At 32.4% G+C, this 21,994-nt stretch overlaps 1 protein-coding gene across 1 annotated transcript in view; it reads right to left on the reverse strand.

The window, feature by feature from the left end:
- The window catches only part of HAT1 (histone acetyltransferase 1), a 102,272-nt gene that overhangs the window by 25,296 nt on the left and 54,982 nt on the right, over positions 1–21,994 (reverse strand). Inside the window, exons 3-8 of the mRNA XM_074215713.1 lie at positions 19,753–19,828; positions 17,492–17,612; positions 4,760–4,939; positions 4,337–4,458; positions 3,732–3,836; positions 3,309–3,415 (exon numbers count right to left, since the gene is read on the reverse strand). Coding sequence (XP_074071814.1) covers positions 3,309–3,415; positions 3,732–3,836; positions 4,337–4,458; positions 4,760–4,939; positions 17,492–17,612; positions 19,753–19,828 — 711 coding nt within the window. The remainder of the gene's footprint in view (positions 1–3,308; positions 3,416–3,731; positions 3,837–4,336; positions 4,459–4,759; positions 4,940–17,491; positions 17,613–19,752; positions 19,829–21,994) is intronic.

The raw sequence follows: 21,994 nt of genomic DNA on the forward strand, positions 1-21,994 counted from the left end.
ACATATAGCCAAAGAAAACTATTAACAGGCATATACACTTAAATGCTTGGAAGTTCCCTCTCTTCTTGTGTGTTTTACTTATAATGATGTGCTTTTTAATCATTCCCAATTTTACAAGTTTTACATTTCTTTTGATTCTAGATACTAGTACTCTTATTCTAATATTTCCTTCTTGAAGCTCATATTTTTTATTATATATTTATTGACATAAGATATCTACCACCCCAAAGAATTGTATAAGCATTTGTGATACATAAAATTCTAAAAATTTCTTATTTTTAATGCTGCCTTAATCTTCTTCCTAGTTCTTATGATCTCACTCTTGGTCTTCAGGCAGTATATAGTTCCTTTAAGGTTAACTATGTAATAACTGTTGACTGACTGTTTTAGACTATAGTGGAACAAGGAACATATGATGCTATTTTAAACTTTTAGAGGAATTTGTAAAAGAGGACCATCAAATTCTCAATCAGGCATGATGAATGAAGCAAGGTCAAAATCAATATTAGGAACTAAAAATGACTTTAACTTTTCAAAGTTATCCAAATAAATCCTTTTTAATTTCTTACTGGAAACAAACATGGAAGAACTGTATGATCTGGCATAGAAATACAGAAGACCTATTAGGTAAAGCAGTCTGGTTCAAGAATGTGAAACGTGACTGTCAGCTTGCCTATAGGCAACAATTAACAGCTCAGTTAAAAGAAAATTTGCATTTGCTCATGCTGTATTCAATCCACTAACCACTAAGCTTTACACGGACCAACTCTAATGGAGAATGATAACTCAGACAGTAATTAAATAACAACCAAAATATCCGATCCAAATAAAGGAGAAAAAAAGACTGAACTTATTTCAAGTTTTTCTAAGATTACTCGCATATGTTATATACCTTATTTTAAAAATGCAAATACTGACTTAAGTTCCTGACTTTTCAACATAAAATATTTTGTTCATTGCCATTTAGGCTCTGAAAACTGGCATAGAAAAAAAGAAAATTAGACTAGGTGTAACAAATAGAAAGGGATGTATTTCTAAAAGGAAATCTTGATCTAACTTTTAAGGAGCAACCTAGAATTCACTAGGTATCTCATAGCAATGTGGAACATATTTAAAAATATTTATCTTAAAAGAAATTATAAATTTTAAAACTAGAACTCTTCTTCAATTTTCATACAATTGAAAAGGTCACCTTAAACTATGCAAATAATCATTACCATTTTAGCTTTAAAGTATGCCCTCATAGACTGATTACATTTCAGATGCTGTCTCAAATTTTTTTAAACTCTCTGTAACTAAGGGTGAAAATATTAGCCTTAGTGAATTTACAGTACCTCTTGACCCCAACAATTTGGCATGTCTCTTTTTATCAGTTGCTTTAGTGCCAAAGAGATAAGCAACATATTAATAATGAAACATGCTAAAATACAGATTTTTACAAGGTTCATCAGGATATGCATTAGAGAATAGGGTCAAAGTTTGAATTTTTACAAGTTAAAACTATAACACTTAACAATGTAAGTGCTCAGTTATAATGAAAAAAAAGCTCCTTAATGAAATATGAGATAGGAAAATGATATATTAGGAAAGAGGAAATAAGATGAAAGTACAAATTAACTAAGCATCAAAATTTAAATGTAGTATAACAAAAAGCTCTAAAATATGAAGTTCTTAAACAATAAGGGATTTCTAAAGGGCAAATATATGAAAATGTTACTGATGAAGGAAACAACTTTTATTCTCATATCAAATTTTATTCTCACCTTCAGTTTACATCTTAACAACAGAGAACACACAACCAATTATTTTGTATGGTATTCTATCTATAAAAATGCTTGCCTAACTGAGAAGATATAGTGGATATTTACAAGAATATTTGTGATGGACAAGACATCCTCAAAATGAAGGTCTTGCACACTACAAAATACTTTTACATAATTTTTACTCTATGAGACATAATCTCTTTTCTAGAAAGCAGATAACAAAGTAACCAAGAGCAAATTTTAGTTATCAACAAAGCAGTATAAAATAAGAGTGAGAGACTTAGACACAAAGATAGATTCTTGAACACAGAAGCCCCTTAAAGTCAATAAGTCTCATTTTAGTGAGCAGAGTGGCTCAAATCAGTATCTTTAACAAAAGATACTAGATTAAAACTGCATCAAATCATTGAGTCATAAACAAAATCAGAAGGATGGTCATCCCTTTATAACTCAGCAACTTTATCTAACTTTTAAATATTCATTAAATCCTTGCCTGTGTCCCAATTTTGAATTTCTTCTATTTTAATTAACTACAATGATAACAAGATGAAATAAGTCAACTCTTCATCTATTATTGAATTCCTTGTTGAAATAGCATGTTTTTTAGTAGATTATTCAAAAATAGACATTTGAAATTTGTTTCAGATCGATTTTAATTTATCTTAGATTAAAAGTAAGTTCATCTTATTATATGATGCTGAGGGGTCTCTTGTAAATGGAATGAAATTCTCGAATACATAAAAATGAGAGGGTCTGACTAGATTTCCAAAGGTCCATTCAGTTTTAAAATCGATTATCTTCTGTTTGTGAAAATGAACAGTTGTTGCAATGGCCAAAAATTCATCACCTAGTGGCCAGCCACTGGAATAGCATTCTTCCAATTTATCTGAGCTCTTCAATTTTCAAGATACTAACATACTGCTTGAAGAGAAGAGTTATAGATGAAATCACAAATTAAACAGTTCACTTTTTCTTTCATTAGTTATTCTAATCGAACCATTCTATGGGTAATTAATAGATTGAAGTTCACATCATGAAGAGGCTCTGCAGTTCACCATTCTACTACTTTCTTACTAAGTGGCTCAATATTTTCCTCAAAATTATTAAAACATAATGAAAGGAAAATGAAGCACCCCTAAAAGTTATTAATAATTTATAAACTTATTAAATTTATAACCCATTCAAAATAATCCTTCATTGTTTCAACAAAAGAAAATTTTTTTAAAAAGATATGGAAAAAAACAATTTTTCAATGAATAACCTGATCAATAAAAAAGGTACATCCCTTTCAAAATAATAATAATGATGATGATGATGATAAGTTGTGAACCTGGGAAATTCTTTCTATTAAAATGTCCTTTATAGCTAGTTAGAAAGATACAGTCACTGCCCCCTAGGACTTTACAATCTAAAATGTCCTATACATGCCAGGGTATCAGCTGAAGCCTTAATTCCATTGTAACAGATATATAATACAAAAATCTAGCCATTTAAAGTAGAAATCTTTCAGTAACAATCTGAAGGTGAGAATAAAGATTTACATACCTGTAATATCAAGAACTATTGGAGAAGAGATATAATATCTATGAACTGTTTCAAAAAGTTGGGCACCATGGCCTTCACCTTGAAATGGAGGCAATATCAACATCTGGCTACAATACAGAAAGAAATAATTTTAAATATAAAAATAAAAGATGCTACTTGAAATCTGAAATCAGTTTTATATGATGAAAAGCTTACAAAGTATCTATAAAAGGAAATTTTTATCTCCAAAAATGTTAAAATTACAAAAATAATCAAAACATCTTCCCTATTGTTTTAAAGGGTACAGAAATAAATCAGTGCATATCCACTAGATAAAGGTGATTTTTTTTTAAACAAATCAACACTATTATAACAAGTATTGGAAACTTCAGCAGTTCCCTCTTCTGAAATAAAAGACAAGGCACGTGTTACACTGCCAATTACCTTACACGTGGCCGGGTTTTGTCTGGGTACACATAGTAATTATAGACTGTCATGTAGCCTACGGTCGCAAAGAGCGTAGCTCCATCCTTATTATACTTCTCAAATCTGCAGATAAAACAGAAAGCCAAGCAGGTCAATTACAGTCGCGCTCCCATGCAGTGTCCATTTTCTTTTCCATTCTCTGACTGAATTTTCAGTGTCAGCAAGCTACTCTGTGAGGGCCCAATGGATACACCTGCTATGTTCTGAATGTACAATTCACTTAATTGGTGTGCAGCAACTTGGATAAATCAGACCTCTTTACATCACTTCAGTGCACTTGCCTATTATAAAGATGAATAGGTGGCAAGTAAAAGAAAACACAGGCAAAGCTCATTTTACTGTTTAAGCCTACATTCAGGGCTCTAACGGACAACAGCATTTAATTCAGCTCTATTCTCAAGATCTCCCAAAGCATAATGAAGGAAAACTCAAGCCTGATAAACAATAGTTTTTCTTTCCTGGGAAAAATATCATTATACTGTCCCAATAATTGGCCCGCCACAATTAAAATGCAGGCTTTGTGGAGGTAATAAGGTCTACTGTTGCTTTAGAACTGTACTTACACTAGAAAGTAGTTCCATCTTTCATCATCCACGTCAATAAAGCTAGCAGTTTCAATAAACCACATCAAAAAGGTCTGAAGCCTTTCATGATATTCTCGAAAGCCTGTACATGTCATGTCAGCCTAGGGAAAAAGCCAAGAAAAGTCAGGTGAAACTCATCACAGAGGTAAGTGAAAGTCTGTAGAACACAAAACTGTCCTGTGGGAAAATGTCTGGGAGCAGAATGCTCTGATTAAGATGTGTATACACTCACACATCCATACACCCACACACTCTGAAAAGAACTTTTTTTTTAAATGATAAGAGCCACATTCTGCAGTCAAGAAAGATCACTGAAAATAAACCAAATACTGGATGTAACCTTCAGTAAATTCAGTAAGGAGTGTCAATTTATGCTAAAGAAAAATCTAGCTTTGTTCTTACCTTGTATATTTCATAGGTAATGTTTTCTCCTGCTTCTTTATTGTGAACTGAGTAAGTATGAAGTAATGTGCCAAAGGGTTTAAAATTAACTTCCTTTTCCAACAATGAAATAAAATCATCTGTGTTTGTACAAAATCCAGGAGGAATGATTTCTCTAATTTTGCTCTCAACATCATCTGCCTAAGGATTGAACATTAAAGAGAAGTGGGAAAAAAAATTAAACATTTTCCCTTAATATTTAGCTGAAAACATTCCAAATCTTTAAAACATAAACAGGACCCCCAAGAGCATGCAATTTCAGTTCATAATTGTAATACATAATTGAAAATACATACATAATTGAAAGCAAGAATATAAATTTGTATTGAATTGAGATCATTTTATATAAGATCATCTAATCATATCTAAAACCATACTGATTTTGCCAAACTGGTCTCAAATAAGCAGAGATATATACTGTAATTTAATAAAAGTAAGTCAGATCGCCAAATGTGATATTTTCTCCTGGTTTTGCAGTTGTGAATACAATATGGTTGATGCCAATTATACTCCTACATAATCTTTAAAGTTTATCAATTTTAAAAGTTTGGAAATTGTGCTACATAGGAAGAGACCAACAGAGAGCCTTCAGCAGTGGGATAAAGCTAATGACTAGGTAAATGAATAGGAATCTCACAATAAAGAAGGGGGCAGCTCTCAACTCTCCTATATGTAAAAAAAAATTAAGGGTTTTTGAAGAGATTTAATACAAGAGATTTCTGACAAAATTATTTTAAAAATCTCTATCAGCATTTTGGAACTACTTATAATAACACAACAAGACATTTATTTATTTATGGATATATTTGTCAGGATTTCTACAGGTTTAGATTTATGGAAAGAGAAAAAGCAAGTCTTAACAAAATTAAATTCAGAGATTAAAATTACCCTTGTTAAACAACCCTGGTGAATGTTCAGACTATCAGCTGAGCAGACTTCATAATCCTTTTCAAAACCCTAAAAGACCACTTGATTGAATACATTTACTACTTCTCTTTAACCATGAATATTTGATGAAGTCTCACAATAAAGTATTACTGCTTCTCACCAGGCAATAAAACTTAATGAATTGGTCTCAACTTAACAAAACCTTACCCCTCAATACAGTCCCTAAAAGCCTGACATTACATTCAACAAAATGAGCTTGCATTCTATTCAAACTTTTTTCTGAACAATGAGGCCAGGTTTTTACTTAATGGAGTTTGCCGTGAGTTCAGCTGTAATGTTTGTATTGTATCTATTTCCACAAGGACTGACACAAGAACACTTTGTGTTAACTTACTAAGCAGCTCTTTCACACCGTTTACATGCATGATGGGTATTAGTTCTAAACCAAGACCCTTGCTACTTAGCATTCAAAACAGGGAAATTAAGATGCTTAGAACAAAATACACTACAAAAGGCTAATACAACATGCTACTAATTCCTGTCCTTTCAACCATCTTTAACTAAGTAGAAGCAATGCACCTGCAGATGAATAGCACTTTATCATCATTCAGTTACAATTTTAGGATGGAGAACCACGGATGGAGTTTATCACAAACAAGTAGTATTCTCAATGCTTTGGTGCCACCAACATTTATATTTAACTTGTTTTCTATCTGTAAAAAAAGAGCTATTAAACAATTGGAATATAGCTCTACAATACTTTAGCCCTAAGCTTACTTTTAATACCATACATAGTTTGCATCTGGCTCATCATCAAGATAAAAGAAGCTGAATTTATCAGAACTCTTTTTTTGTTCACTCTCCAAGCAGGATTTGATAAATATTTCTCTCTAATATTACTGGCTAATCTGAACACAGAAAAGTAAAGATAAAAATAGGGGGGTTCTATTTTATAATTTCAATGTAATTTAAATAAGATGATTATAATGGAAGAATAATATTTTTTCATAAGTCTATTCTCCTGTGATTCAAATATAAGATACTACTGCTTAATAATTTTAAGTTAGATGGAACAGTTAAAGTTAAAAGTATTTAAAATTCCCAACTTGGATAATATTTTTAAAAATCAGTTTGAAGACTTTGCAAGTTACTTAACATTTTAAGTTCAACAATACTCTCAAAAAGTTACAAGATACTTATTGCCTTCTACACAGAACATATAGCATGATCAGTTTATACTTGTATCCAAATTTTTTCACTCACTTCAAATATTTCTTATTTGATACTCCTCTTTTCATGTGCAAGCATCACCTGACTATGCTGGTGTGAAAAAGATATAGGAATATCAAATTTTTTGGTGCAAAAAAGTCTTTTAGGCCCAAAGATTTACTTCAAGATAATATAAACCATAAAACTATAATAAATTACACCAATTAACATGAAAGAAACTCAGATAAAATGTTTTAACATAAACATCTAATTTTAACCTTTAAAATGTTAAAAGTGAACAGAAAAAAGGTACAGGTTAATTATTCTAGAAGCATTAATTTCCATTCCCTAAAAATAATAAATACAATGTATTTATCTGATTTAACAGAAGTCACTGTTAAAACTGAATTTACACTTCCTCCCTAAAAGCTGCAGGGCAAATTTTAAGACCACTAACTTAGGGTTTTAATATCTTTTTATAGTTTTCTAGGAAAACAAACAAAATGTGACATATTATTTATACACACAGCCATATAATGAGGAAGTACTGAAGAACATTATCTTTAGGTAAACTGAATTTGATACTAAGTTATGCCAAAATCATTTTTTGAGTACTCAAACTTTAAAATGAATTTATTAAGATAGATGTCTATTTTCCTAAGTTAGTAAACAGTATGTAGAATAAAATTCACTCTTAGATTATTTTACATCCTAAATAACTTATGCTTTATGACATTGAAGGCTGAAGGAATTACATTCCCAACTTCTTTTATAAAGAATGAAAATCCTCTACTTAATATAAAAAAAATGCCATGGAATCCAACAATATTAGCTGTAACTTTAGCATCTAGTAACAGGCAATATGTGAAATGAAAGGAATACTGAAATTGGGGAATCAGATGTCCTATGTTCAATTCTCAACTTCTGGTTTTAAATTTTTCATCTGTAAAAAAGAGGTCATTGGACTAAATGGCTTCTAAGACCCCTTTTTCTACCTCCAGTTATGATCTTATGTTGAAGGAAAAACATGGTAATGAAAAACTATGAATTCAATAATACATTTAAGGTGAATCTGTCTATCTGATTAATCACATCTATATACATATGAAAAGGAGTAACAACTGAAAATATTAAACTACCAATAAGTCTTTTATTCATACTGCACATTCTGCTAAAGTTAAATTAGAAAAAACCAAAATGGCAATGCTTGGTACATATGGATTCATTAGACACCTGATGATAACCTTTTATAGCTTCTGGGTCGGAAATAGTTGACTCAGAATATATTCTTGAAAAAGGTTTTGTTTATTTGCCTTTTTGGGGATAAACAAATTTTTCATTCCATCTTGGTTTCTTTACATTTGGATTCTCCTAAAAGTTGAGCACAGAAGAGGGGCTGCTAGTTGGCACAATGGATAGAGAACTGGCCCTGGTGTCAGGAGGACCTGGATTCAAATCCAGTCTCAGATACTTAATAATTACCTAGCTGTATGATCTTGGATGTGTCACTTAACCCCACTGCCTTACAAAAACAAAAAAAAATTGAACACGGGAAAAAAAATCTGAGTTTTTTTAATTTTCTGGGGGATGATCAATGTTTTAGACTAAATGATCTCTAAAGCACCATACAACTCTAAAATTCCATTATCTTACTCAGTATAGTATACAATGTACATAAACAACACTCACTCATTACTGTGCTAACAAATCAGCAACATTAGGACCACTATTGATTCTTTCTCTGGTTCAGGGTGGGACAATGGAAAGTAAGTCAGAGTTATTGGATTAAAGTCTTGGCTATCTCAAAGATTGCCTTGGACAAAGTTTCATTATCTATAAAATGGAAGTATTAAATTAGATGTTTTCAGATTCTTCCAATTCTTATATGACTCTGAATATACTGCAGTTTCTGGTGTGAATAATTTTACTGATATTTAAATGCAGACATCACAATATTACTGTCTTCAAAAAAGAATAGTACCATCTACCTCTTATTCTTGCTACTTATTTTTGTAGTTAGAAAAATATAGTAGATATTTCATATTTGACTGGCAAGGAAACATGACCAAAAACTTATGAAAAATTCAACATTACTAAAAAACTATTCATGAATAGCTAATTTGTATAGTTTCATATCAAAAATATTTTTATTATATAAGCAAAAAGAACCCAAAACTAGTTGAAACTTGATAATTCTCCTTGATTAGCTACAAATGGAGTTTGTGTTATATTTGGTTTACTTTTTGCTTCATTAGAAGTCCTAGGCATAAGTTTTGAAAAATTAAAGATATTTTACAACAAAGTTTTGAATATAAACACAGTATTATGAGGTTTCACTGTCATACCTTATTCCAAAAACTAACACTTAACTATTGCAAGTAGAATACTATGTTCTTTAAAAGAGTAGTGAGTTAATAAAAAAATTCTATGAAGTGCAAAAGACTCATCTTCCTTATACTATTGATTTGTAATATGTTGTTTCTATTAGTTTCCTCTCACATTTAATCCACATTAATAGAGACAGGGACAATGAGAATAATTGAAATTTATGCATAATTTGACTGCCTTATTACAATTTATTACACCAAACCTTTTACCAGAACTTAGTGATCCTTTTTTTTTCCTTTTTAAAGATTTTTCAAGGCAATAGGGTTAAGTGGCTTGCCCTAGGCCACACGGCCAGGTAATTATTAAGTGTCTGAGATTGGATTGAACCCAGGTACTCCTGGTTTCAGGCCAGTGCTCTATCCACTGTGCCACCCTAGAATTTAGTAATCCTTAAACATGATTGATCTGAGTTTCAACTTTCATATTTCATATTTGCCCATGTCCAGTAATGACACTAAATAAACAGTGATATTACACAAGACTGTGGATGCATGGTCATATATGATTCACAAAAAAAGGGTCAAATTAGTTTCTGAATAATCAAGCGTTAACTATATTGAAAAGGCAGTTCTCAAAGGAAAAATTCCAGCCACTAGCAAATATATGGAAAAAATGCTCTAAATTAATAAAAATACAAATATTTGAAAAAGGTTTTCAATCACTACCTAAAGAATTAAAACAATTCTGATGTTCCATCTGTTATACCAAAAATGTTGGGCTGCAGGAAAAAAAGGCACACTAAAATAGCTGTTACCTAATTAATTGTTCTTTAAAGCAGTTTGGAACTATTCCCAAAGTCACTAAACTCCGCATATCCTTTGACCATTAGGCTTATACCCAAAAAACTCAAAAAAGGAAGAAAAGAACTACCTATGGCAGCACTTTTCATATTAGTAAAGAACTGGAAACTAAGCTGGTGCTCACTGATTAAGGAATAACTGAACAAATCATACTATATGAATGCAATGGAATATAACTATGCCATACAAAATGAAGAAAAGAACCATTAGAGAAATCTAGGAAGTTTTATAAACTATTATTCATAGACTAAAGTGAATAGAATTGGGAGAACAATTTATATAATAACAATGTTTACTAACCATGACTTCAGAGGACCAATGATAGATAATTCATGCTACCTACCTCTTCACAAAGAAGTAATGGACTCAAGACAAAGACTGAAATATCTTTTTGACTACAGACCAAATGAGGAATTTTTCTTAACTATATCTACTGGTTAAAAGGGTTTTGTTTTTCTTAATTTTTTTTCCAGTGGAAGAAGTAAAGATAGTCTTATTGTAGAATTCTTCCCTCCATCCCCTCCCACCACAAAAGAAAAAGAAGAGATAGTGAAACTTTTTTTTCAAGCACATGAAAGAACAGAAAGAATATCAGAAGAGAAAATAAACATGACAGCTTTGAAAATTATCTGCTGGGCATATTATGCTTAAAAAGGAAAGGCAAGCTATACATAATAAAGTTCTGCAATTTCATACACAATCCTTTTTGATTTAATGCTTATTTTATTTGGTGTTAAATAAAAAAAAGTATTTGCTGAAATAGAATAAGGACTATTTTTTCTGCAAAGATGATGGTGTCGAGACATGAGGAAATCCTAATTCAATGAGAAAAAGGGTAAACTCAATGTTAAATGAATCTGAAAGTTATCTCATTTCAGTTTAGAAAAAGAAAACAGATGGCAGTGCCAATATAAAGGATAAAAATTTAAAAAAAACTTGCATTTAATTTTTAAAAGTGATTTGCATTTAATTGTAGCTACTGGGGAAAAGAAATGTAAAAATATGGGATTTAGGGCCTAGTATTAATTGTCTTTAAAAAATTTATGGTCATTCTGATAACTTTTTATTTTTTAACAAGGCAATGGGGTTAAGTGGCTTGCTTGCCCAAGGCCACACAGATAATTATTAAGTGTCTGAGGCTGGATTTGAACTCAAGTACTCCTGATTCCAGGGCCAGAGCTCTATCCACTGTACCACATAGCCACCCCATTCTGATAATTCTTAAAAGCCATTTCCTATTTTTACCTGTCAAGTTAGTCATCTGTTGCTTTCCATGCATATTTTCAACATTTAAAACAATTAAGGAATAAAATGTTCTTTGGGTTCCTTAAAGCCAGAACTGGATTATAAAAGCAGTTTCCTGGTTGCTGCTCTCTATCTCTATTCCCTACTTCCACACTCTTTATCCTGTATACATACCTTGGCCTCTAAAAGACATAATTTTCATTTTATATATCTTCTTAAATAAGAGCCACAATAGAATCTGGTATTATAGTGCCCACTTCTTCAAGCATGAACTTCTCAGTATAGTTTTTAAGACTATGCTATTTGGCACCAGCTTTCTAATTCAGCTTTATTCCCCACTATCACCTAGTGAAATTTTTAAAAAGTTATTCACAGTCCTCTAAATCTATCATATTTATCCTCCCATCATCATGAATTAGTTCATAATTTTTCTTTCCACCTAAAAAAATTTTCTTTCAATTTTTCCATCCAATAAGAAGTATCTACCTTAAAAGAATCAACATTAATACCATTAAAGAAATATTAGAAGTATTCTATCTAACAACAGGTATAAAATAAGGATACCCACACTATTTGAAATGGTATTGGAAACTCTAATATAATGAGACTGAAAAAAATTATTAGAGGGAAAGACAGTGATAACTGTTAAGTCATAGTACTATAGTAAAAAATATACTCAAGTTAGATTATAGAAACAAAAGCAAATCAAGTCATACCCATACCTGACAAAAAAATAACTGTAAGCAATAAAACTCAAAGACAATGGGGATTATGGAGGAGCAAGTACACATTAAATGCCATTAAAATTGCAAATCCAGAACCCCTCTGAGTGATGCTATCTAGCAATATGATGTACAATTCATAACAACAATTGCATATTTTGGCATCCAACAATTGCAATCTAGGGGATATATGCGTAAGGTTTTATATAAAAAAAAGAATTTGGTGTAAAAATGTTCATAGTAGCACTTCTTACAACTGTAAAAACATAATGCAATCTAAATGGCCCCAATGAGGAAGAGAAAAATCTTCCTCTCTCCTTCCAAATCTAACAGTGCTCATCCCATCTGTATCAAAAAGCTTTTTAATTATAGCAGTTTCTCCTAGTAGTAGATATCACAATTTCACCAATAAGTATTCTCTAGTTTGATATAGATCAGTGTCTTCTTCTCACCTAGCAAGATTATAAATTCCATGATAGCAGGGCCATGTTTTGTTACATTTTCAATAGTGCCTAGTACAGTTCTGGAGACTTTGCTAAGTGCTCAATAAATGCTTGATGATATAAAAATAATTTAATGGTCTTGATGTGTCTAGGTGACATATTATATAATTATACAAAAGAAGATAACTCAAATACTGGAAAAAATATATAAGCTTATACAATGTCTAAAGAACCACTAACAAATTACTCTAACTCTGGATTTTCTTTCTTACCTTCAAAAAAAAAAGTAAAAGAAATGGCAAAGGGAATGTTTGAACACATTTAAATGGTTTTTGACCAGAAGGGAATGACATTCTATAAAATAACTTAAAATCAAAGAACATTGATTTCTCAGGGAAAATGTATTTCTAAATGGAAAAAACAGGTTTTCAAGCATGGAACAATTAGAAGCCAATGTAAATACATAGCTATTTTCACTGTATACAATATTTGAAAGATTTATCAATAATTAAGTCAATATTTCTTTTGAAAGAAATCAATTCAGCTCAGTTAGCCCTACAAGTAAAAAAAAAAATGCCCATAGACAACAAGTTTCATGAGGATAAATACCAATACCACTTTAAAAAGAATAACTAACTTGACTTGGGTTTGGATGATTTAATGACATTTAATTGTGGAAAACTACATATTAATAAGATTTCTATGATAAATGCTAGCTAATTTAGGATTACATCTTTTCAAAATAGAGGTAGCTCCCATACTATATATAAACAACAGTTAAGAAGTTAACTTAGAACAAGTTCAATCCCCTCTGATACATATTTACTGTATCATTTAGGTTGGTCAGTCAATAAACATTGTTATATTTTTGCATAAACACAGACATAAAATAAATGTTACCTAGGTAGGACATGTATCAAGAGCATTAAATTATTTTTATATCATCAAGCATTTATTGTGCTTAGCAAGTCTCCCGAACTGTACTAGACACTGATAAACATTGCTCTGCTATCATACATTCATTAAGTAACTACTATGCACCAGGTACTGGAGATACAAAATGAAGCAAAAGATAATCACAATCCTCAGGGAACTCACAATCTAATGGGAGACACAACAAGAAAACAAATCTGTACAAACAAATTATATACAGGATACATAGGAAATAATTAACAGAAGGAGCTAAAAATCAGTGGGGTTAGAAAGGCCTCCTTCAGAAGATGAAATTTTCTTTGGGATATAAAGGAAGCCAGAAGATGAAGATGAGAAGAAAGAGCATTCCAGGATGGAAGCAAGAGAAAATGCCAAGACTAGATTGGGGAGTGTCATAGAACAGCAAGGAGGAAAGTGTCACTGAATCAAAGAGTACAAGGTGAGGAATCAAGGGTAAGAAGACTGAACAGACAGGAAAGGGTAGGATTTTGAATGTCAAAGAGAACAGCAGAGAGTCAATGGAGTTTATTGAATAAGTGGGGTGTGGGGGAGGGTGACATGATTGGACCTGCACTTTAGGAAAATCACTGGTAACTAAATGGAGGATGGATTAGAGTGGTTAAAAAAAGACCTATCAGCAGGCTATTATTTGAAAACAGTGATGAAGGCCTGAACCAGAGTAATGGCAATGTCAGAAGAAAGAGAAGGGTATATTTGAGAGATGCTGGTAAATCAACAGGCCTTGGCAACAGATTGGATATGGGAGGTGAGAGATAGTGAGGATGACACCCAGATTGTGAGTTTGGAGATGATGTCCTCCACAATAATAGTTAAATGAGGAATAGAGGAGGGTTCATAGGAGAGATCATTTCCAGTTTTAGACATGTTGAGTTTAAGATGTCTACTGTAATCCAGTCTAGATGTCTGAAGCTGAAGTTGCAAGATTGGAGGTCAACAGAGATTAGTACAAGGATGGGCAGATATGAGAGGCATCTACTCAGGGATGGTAGTGAAGTCTATGAAAACTGAGTAGATCACCAAGTGAGGTAGTACAAAGGAAGAAGAGAAGAAAGCCCAGAAGAGAACCCTGTGGGACACATATGATTAGAAGATGTAACCTGGATGAGGATCCAGCAAAAGAGATTTAGGAGTGATTAGATATGAAGGAGAATCAGGAGAGATAGAGACCCAGAAATGTGGAGAGAGGAGAGTATCAAGAAGGAGAAGGTGATCAGTGGGGTCAAAAAGTATTCCAATTCCCCTGCTTTGGTCAATAAATGAGTGAACATATAGCCAGTACTAGGAAGGATGATCAGGAAGACTTTGTCATCAAAGGAGTCAGGTTTCAATTAAGAGATAGTAGATGGAAGGAATGGGAGAAGAAAAGATTTAAGATGAAGGGAAATTTGTTGCCTATGGAAAAGGCACAATGGATGGAGTTGGAGGAAAGGGATGTGGTTGGATAGGAGGTTAAAGAGGACGAGAATAAGTCGGGGGTGGGGGGATAGGTAATAAGATTTGGATGATGACCTACAGAAACACTGGGACATGTGGAGTATAACTGGGTATGAGACTGTTTTTCATTAAATGGAAGTAATCCTCCTCTCAAAGGCTGCTAGATAAATATTGTATAAAAGGCATTATTGTCAGATAGGACATACTGTTTCACTACTTTTCTTCCTTCCAAAGGCTGGATATAAGGCAGGAGGAGATGGAGCAGCAAGAGATGCAGGTCAAACTCACAAAGCAGAAGTTCTACTCCCCACCAAATTTTTCTTCCTCTCAAGGGATAGGCACAGATGAGATGGAAGGTCTAAGATCAAAAAGAAAAAGGTTCCCCCTTGCACTGGTTGTTCTGCTCAATCTTGCCCCTTGCTGCCTTCCCTCAGGGAAGCACACAGAGAAGATGGAGGCCACATGGTCAGAAAGGTCTAGCTCTTCTCACCTGAGGCTAAAAATCAGGCAGCACATCAGGAAGTGGTAGATTGCAGGGAAGGATGATTTTGCTATGGGGCAGATGGAGTCCACTTAAGGAATTCATATAACCTCTAAGGTTTTATTAAGCAATACCTAAAGGCTGATAAATTGCAGATCTGAATTGGTGAGGGAAGTTTCTTTACCAGGAATTCCCTATACCAATGAAATCACAAGTCCAGATACTAAAAACAAACTTTTTTAAAAACTGAGTCATCACAACATACCTTTGGGCTCACCTGCTTTATCAAAATTTTAAATGCACATAAATGTACACTTCATATAAATGAATACTACAGTTCCTCTAAGACTATAACCTGAGAGGAGCTGCTGATTTGTATTAATTGTAGTTACTACAATCGGAAGTTATTGATTTCTTTACCATTAAGCTCACCAATGATATCAAAGATCTTGACCCCAGCCCCAATCTCCACAACCCCTCCCAGCCCCATCTCTTTTTTTTAGGTGTTTTTTTTTGCAAGGCAATGGAGTTAAGTGGCTTGCCCAAGGTCACACAGCTAGGTAATTATTAAGTATTTGAGGCCGGATTTGAAGTCAAGTACTCCTGACTCCAGGGCTGGCACTCTATCCACTGCACCACTTAGCCACCCCTCACCCAGCCCCATCTCTTAAATCAACTTGGAACATGGAGTTAAAAAACACAAGCAGAGGAAGATAAAGGCTCTTGAAGAACCAAAACAAACACTTCCATGAAATAAAGTCATTTAGATTCTCATTTGAAGCTTGTCTATTCTCATTTTATATCTAATTCTAAAAAGGTTTTTAACTCATTCTACAACCCACAAGAGATCAAAAGCAATCTTTTTAGAATAGGGTTAAGACTGGCTAATAGAGGCAGATAATGATAATACTGGACAAAGGAAGATATTAAAAATCAACAAGAACTCAAAATAGAAAAATAGGGTTATATCTGTGTAATAGCCAAATATAAAAATATTTAGTTAGTAAAGGTTAAATTTGCACAGTAATATCTGCTTAAAGTAGAAATACAACATTATTTTGAAAAGATCATCCAGCATAATTAAAATAAAAACCTCTTAATATTTAATCTACTAAACCTTTCTTTGTGAATCCTCTTCAATAGGAAAAGGCTGAACAATACGGTAATATTATTGCATTCAAAAAATGCTGAAAAGTCGAGACTCAGAAATCTAGGAAGGCCTGTGAAATGATAACAAGTGAAAGGCTCCAGGGCAATATACACTGTAAAGAAAAAGAACTCTTCTAGCCTGAGAAATTCTGACCAACACAATACCCAAACATCAATCTAGAAACCTCCTGATGCAAAGTATGGTTCCCAACTCTCTAGAGGAGACACACTAGACTAGAGTTGTACAGTAAGACTTATCCTTTCAAGTTACTTAGTATGTGGATCTGTTTGGCTTGACTATTTTTTTAAGGGGGATAAAGGGGGAACAATTAGAATTAGAAAATATGGGGAAAAATTTAATATATACTCTAAAAATCAAACTATACATGAAAGAGAATAAAAAGAGATTGATGGCTCCTTATATAATTATTTTTCTTTTTTCTTCTTTGTCTATATAAGTATTTGAATTTGTTAGGTTCATTAAAAAAAAGCAGTACCTTTTCCTATCTCCTCTATGGAATTAAATTTGGTCATTACAATTATATTTTGTGTCATTCCCAAATACAATTTTATTTTATTGAGGTATAATTTTTCTAAAAAAAACCTTATTTCCAGGGCAGCTAGGTGGTGCAGTGGAAAGAACACAGCCCTGGAGTCAGAAGGACCTGAGTTCAAATCCAACCCTAGACACTTAATAATTGTCTAGCTGTGTGATCATGGGCAAGTGATTTAACCCCATTGCCTTGCAAAAAAAAAAAGTTCAAGGTGAAACTGTATATAGAAAAGTTAACTAAGAAATCAGATGGAGCAGCTATTAAGTATGGCTACATAATTTTTTGAGTAGTAGAAATGACAACTGACAATTTACTAGATGCAATACAAGAAGTAAATAAAATAGCTCTCAACTATAAATATTTGGAATGTAATATTTTAAAAATAATTAAAAATTTAGTAAAAATAAATTTTATTTCTGCTTTTACCTCTACACAGTCGAAATTCTCACTAACTTTAGATGTATACTCAATTCGGAATAGTGTTGACAGGTTACCAGCAGTATAATACAAAATGATCTTAAGACCCTTGTAACCGAAGACAGTTTCACTGGAAGGAAAAAAAATAAGCAGCAATCAAGAACCCAAGAGAAACAAAGAAATAAACATATTAACTGTCTATGAATAGTATGAATTTGGAAGCTTTTTCTCATTGTTCCTATAAAAACATATAAATATTTGTAAAAATAATTTTAGTAGCCACACACACTGCATAAAAGAGGTAGAAGAGTTGAACCAGGAACTCAGCCAATCAAAATTATAAAAGCGATTCCTTACCTGTACTGCTTCCTTCTACCAATTCTCCATCTTTATAAAAGGGGCAGCTAGGTGGCATAATGGATAGAGCACTAGCCCTGGAGTCAGGAGTACCTGAGTTCAAATTTGGCCTCAGACACTTAATAATTGCCTAGCTGTGAGACCTTGGCAAATCACTTAACCCCATTGCCTTAAATAAAAGGGAAGTAACCATATCCTATACCCCCCCCTTAAGAAAAAAAGAGGTAGGGTGGGGGGAAAATATGTAAAATTCAAAACCTTACCCAAAAAATGATAGCTAGAAATTACTATTGTATATAATTGGAAAATATTTATATAAAAAGAAAAAAGAAAAACTCAAGAGGTGAGGTAGCATACATTATCACATCTTTAACAGGGACAAATAGGGTCATTAGAATTTCTTTGCTGCCATCTTCTAGGTGAATTGTGTGGAAAGTAATTTCTAATAAAATTTTGATGCCATGAGAGACCTAGAAATATATTTAAAAGCAAAATGGCAGTTTCAGAATTCTTTCCATATTACAGAAGAATGTGGACAGGATTTTTGTCCTACTCAGGAGATCAATATTGGTGATACTAAAAGGGAACAATAAATAGACAAAGGAATCCATTTACAGTTTAAGTTCATCAGGGACTGACCATCTACAGAACCCACCATGCTTTTTTTTTTATTTTTAGAATATCTGAAGGATTATACAAATGGACTGAGAAGACACTACTGAGTGATTACCAGGTGAAATGTGCCCCCCAAATGCTTAGTTATCACTTAGTTCCCCAACTCATCATTTCCATAAATAAAAGCAAAGATGAATTAAATAAATATCATCATCATCACAACAACAACAAAATCTCTGAGATTTGAGCCAGAAGAAAAAAATATGACAATAATAAATCATGAGGGAAAGTGAAAAGTAGTTTGCAAGCAAAGTTTGGGAAAAAATAATTTAGATATTTTCTCCCAGTCCACTAATTTATTCCTTTACATTACTTAAAATGGACAACAGTTAAGTTTTTCAGTCAACAGTTCTAACTGTTCTAACAATATCTATTCAAGAGAGAAATTAGAAAGTGAAGCATAATTAATTTTACATGATAAAGTCTAATTCTTTAAAATATAGAAGGTAAACTTTTATAGGAAAAAATTTTAATTCTTTCTAAAAAAACACTCAAAAATTCATATTGATACTTAAGTGGAATATATTATGAAGTTATTTACTGTCTAAAACAGATAATGAAAATTATAAGCTACAATTAATGAGTTAAATAAAACTATTTAAATTTATGTAAAAATGGATAAAACTAAAAACAATCCAGAAAACATTGTTGAAATATAGCACAACTGTGACTGATCATGGACTCACATTCTTAGTTGACCTTTAAAAAAAGTCAAGGTCTCTTTGTGCATAATAGCACAATTATTTACAAAAACAATAATTCCATGATAGAATAAAATTCCATTTACTCCAAAGGGGTGGAGGAATGTTATAATTATTTTAACATTTTGGTTAACTTAAGAGTTATCAAAATGCTATATAAAACCATTATCAAGTGAATAAAAAATATGAGATAATATCAAATATAATTTAAATTCTTTTTGATGAATCAGAACATATTTCAAGATCTTGCCATATACCTCAGGTTTATGAACTGAAATTACCATTGTACTGAGATTTCATATCATATCCTACCTACAGGTTACCTTTCTTAATAAGGCTCTGTTATCTGCTTGTTTACTTTTCATATATTATAGTCCAAAAATAAAAACCTAAAACTTGTAAAGGAGTACAACATACATAAAATTATCAGTAACTGTAAAAGGCATATGTTTGTGCTATATATCAATATTTAGTGAAGTTAAAGAAAAACTGTTTGTGCCTTATTTGTATTTGCCTGGATGTTTCTACAATACTTACTCATCACCAAATATTTGATGGCTGTACTCAGGATTAAAAGTTGTGCTGTCACTGTCAAGATCTTCAGCAAAGCGAACTATTTAAAAAAAAAAAAACAAATAATGGAAAAACACATATAGAACAGCAACAGTTTCATTATAACCATTCAGTGAATCACCAATTTGTAACATTTTCCTATACTGACAACCAGCTGGATTTTTATGAGACAATTCAGTATTGAACATTAGAAGTTTTAAAGCTGAAATACTCAAAATCTAGTACTTTGGGAATCAGAGTTATAAGTTCAACAGAGAAAATAGTTATTTCGGGGTGGCTAGGTGGCACAGTGGATAAAGCACTGGCCTTGGAGTCAGGAGTACCTGGGTTCAAATCCGATGTCAGACACTTAATGATTACCTAATTACCTAGCTGTGTGGCCTTGGACAAGCCACTTAACCCCATCTGCCTTACAAAAAAAACAAAACAAAACAACAAAAAAAAAAACCTAAAAAAAAAAGAAAATAGTTATTTCTCTAGAATAGTGGTTCTCAAACTTTTTGGTCTCAAGATCCAATTACATACTTTAAAATTTCTGAATACTGTCTTTTGTTTATGTAGATAATATCTATCAATATTTTAATGGAATTAGAAATTAAAATGTTTTAGTAAGATTATGAAAATAATGACCTTGCAGATCCTCTGATTAACCCCAGAGGTTCCCAGACCACACATTGAGAACCACTGTTCTAGATGTAACTACAATTCAACAAATATAAAAATACATTTTTTTATCTAGTTACTCTATAATGAATACAAATACTATGAATTTCAGGCACAAGTTATCTAGCTCATGAATGATAGTGCCACCTGTTTATATTTAGACTCCTTATAAGTATTCATATAAATAGTTACAAAATCAGAAGACTCCTTTCCATTTTCCACACATTTTTCCCTCATCCCCAAACAAGTATACTTCAAGTTAGTTGACTCCATACTTTCAAAATGGTAATTTCAGGAAGCTATATACTTACTTTATTGATACTGCTACTGAGAAAAACATTTAAAACTACCCCTTGAAAATGCATTGAGAATACTGCCTATATAGTCAGACACAGCTGAAGTTTGTGGTTCTCATGAGTTGCCTTTTCCCCTTCTTTGTATTCCTAGAGTTTAGCAAAGTGCCTGATATATAGATAGTACTTAATAAATGCTTCTTGGCTGACTAAAACAGAGAACTTGCTTTATTATCTCAAGACATTTTCTCTGCATTAAAAAGAGCTCTCTCAAATCAGTTATTTAAAGACTATCTACATGGGTAAAGGTGATGGGGGAGGTGATGACAGAAGCTAGTATTTCTAAAGCACTTAAAAGTCTGAAAAGTACTTTGGAAATATCTCATTTGATCATCACAACAACCCTGTTTTACAGATAAGGAAACTGAAGCTGATAAAAATAAGTTAAATGAGTTGCCCAGGTTAAAACAAGTTGATGTCTGAACCTAGAATTAAACTCAGGTCTTTCTAACACTAAATTTAGTGCTCTAACCACTGTAGTATGTAGCTGCCTGGCTATCTAGCTGCCTAGCTAAGAGGTCCAATTTAGTACATACATATATATGTGCCATTTAGTATGTACGTGTGTGTGTGTGTGTGTGTGTATATATGTATATGTCTGACATTATTGCAACTTCTACCCTTTCCAACACACACACACACACACACACACACACACACACACAGCACAGATTTGGAAGAAAGTATATACACAGGCTAGTCAAAAGTTATGCAACATATTTCCTTTCTTAGGTCACACAAGAAGCATCACGAAAGGTTGAGGACTAAATAGATGTGGTTTGTATTGAAAAATTATGATTTTCCTTCAACTGTTCCCATAATAAAAAAAAATCTCTTTTAACTATGATTTCCAGCTTATTTACTTTTCATCCCAAATCACTGCTTGGGAGCTATAATAATGCCTGCCTGATTGATTTGTAAGTGCCTTAGACAGTAGTTATAAGACCTCTGTATTTTTTATTCTAATTCAACAATAACAAACCTAAGTCAACAGTTAGTTGTTAGGAATGGGGCAGAATGCTTTTTAACATCTTTGGAAAGACTTTATTGGTCTATTATTTAATAATGAAGAATCTACAAATGCCACTAAATTTTAAGTAAATTACTGAAAGAAGATAATCCAATTCAAATTCCAGTTAAAACCTGAGAACACTGATGACTAGAAAGAAGGTAAAGGACAAGGGAGAAAA

Source organism: Macrotis lagotis, chromosome 1, assembly GCF_037893015.1.
Source record: "Macrotis lagotis isolate mMagLag1 chromosome 1, bilby.v1.9.chrom.fasta, whole genome shotgun sequence".
Classification (NCBI taxonomy): Eukaryota; Metazoa; Chordata; class Mammalia; order Peramelemorphia; family Peramelidae; genus Macrotis; species Macrotis lagotis.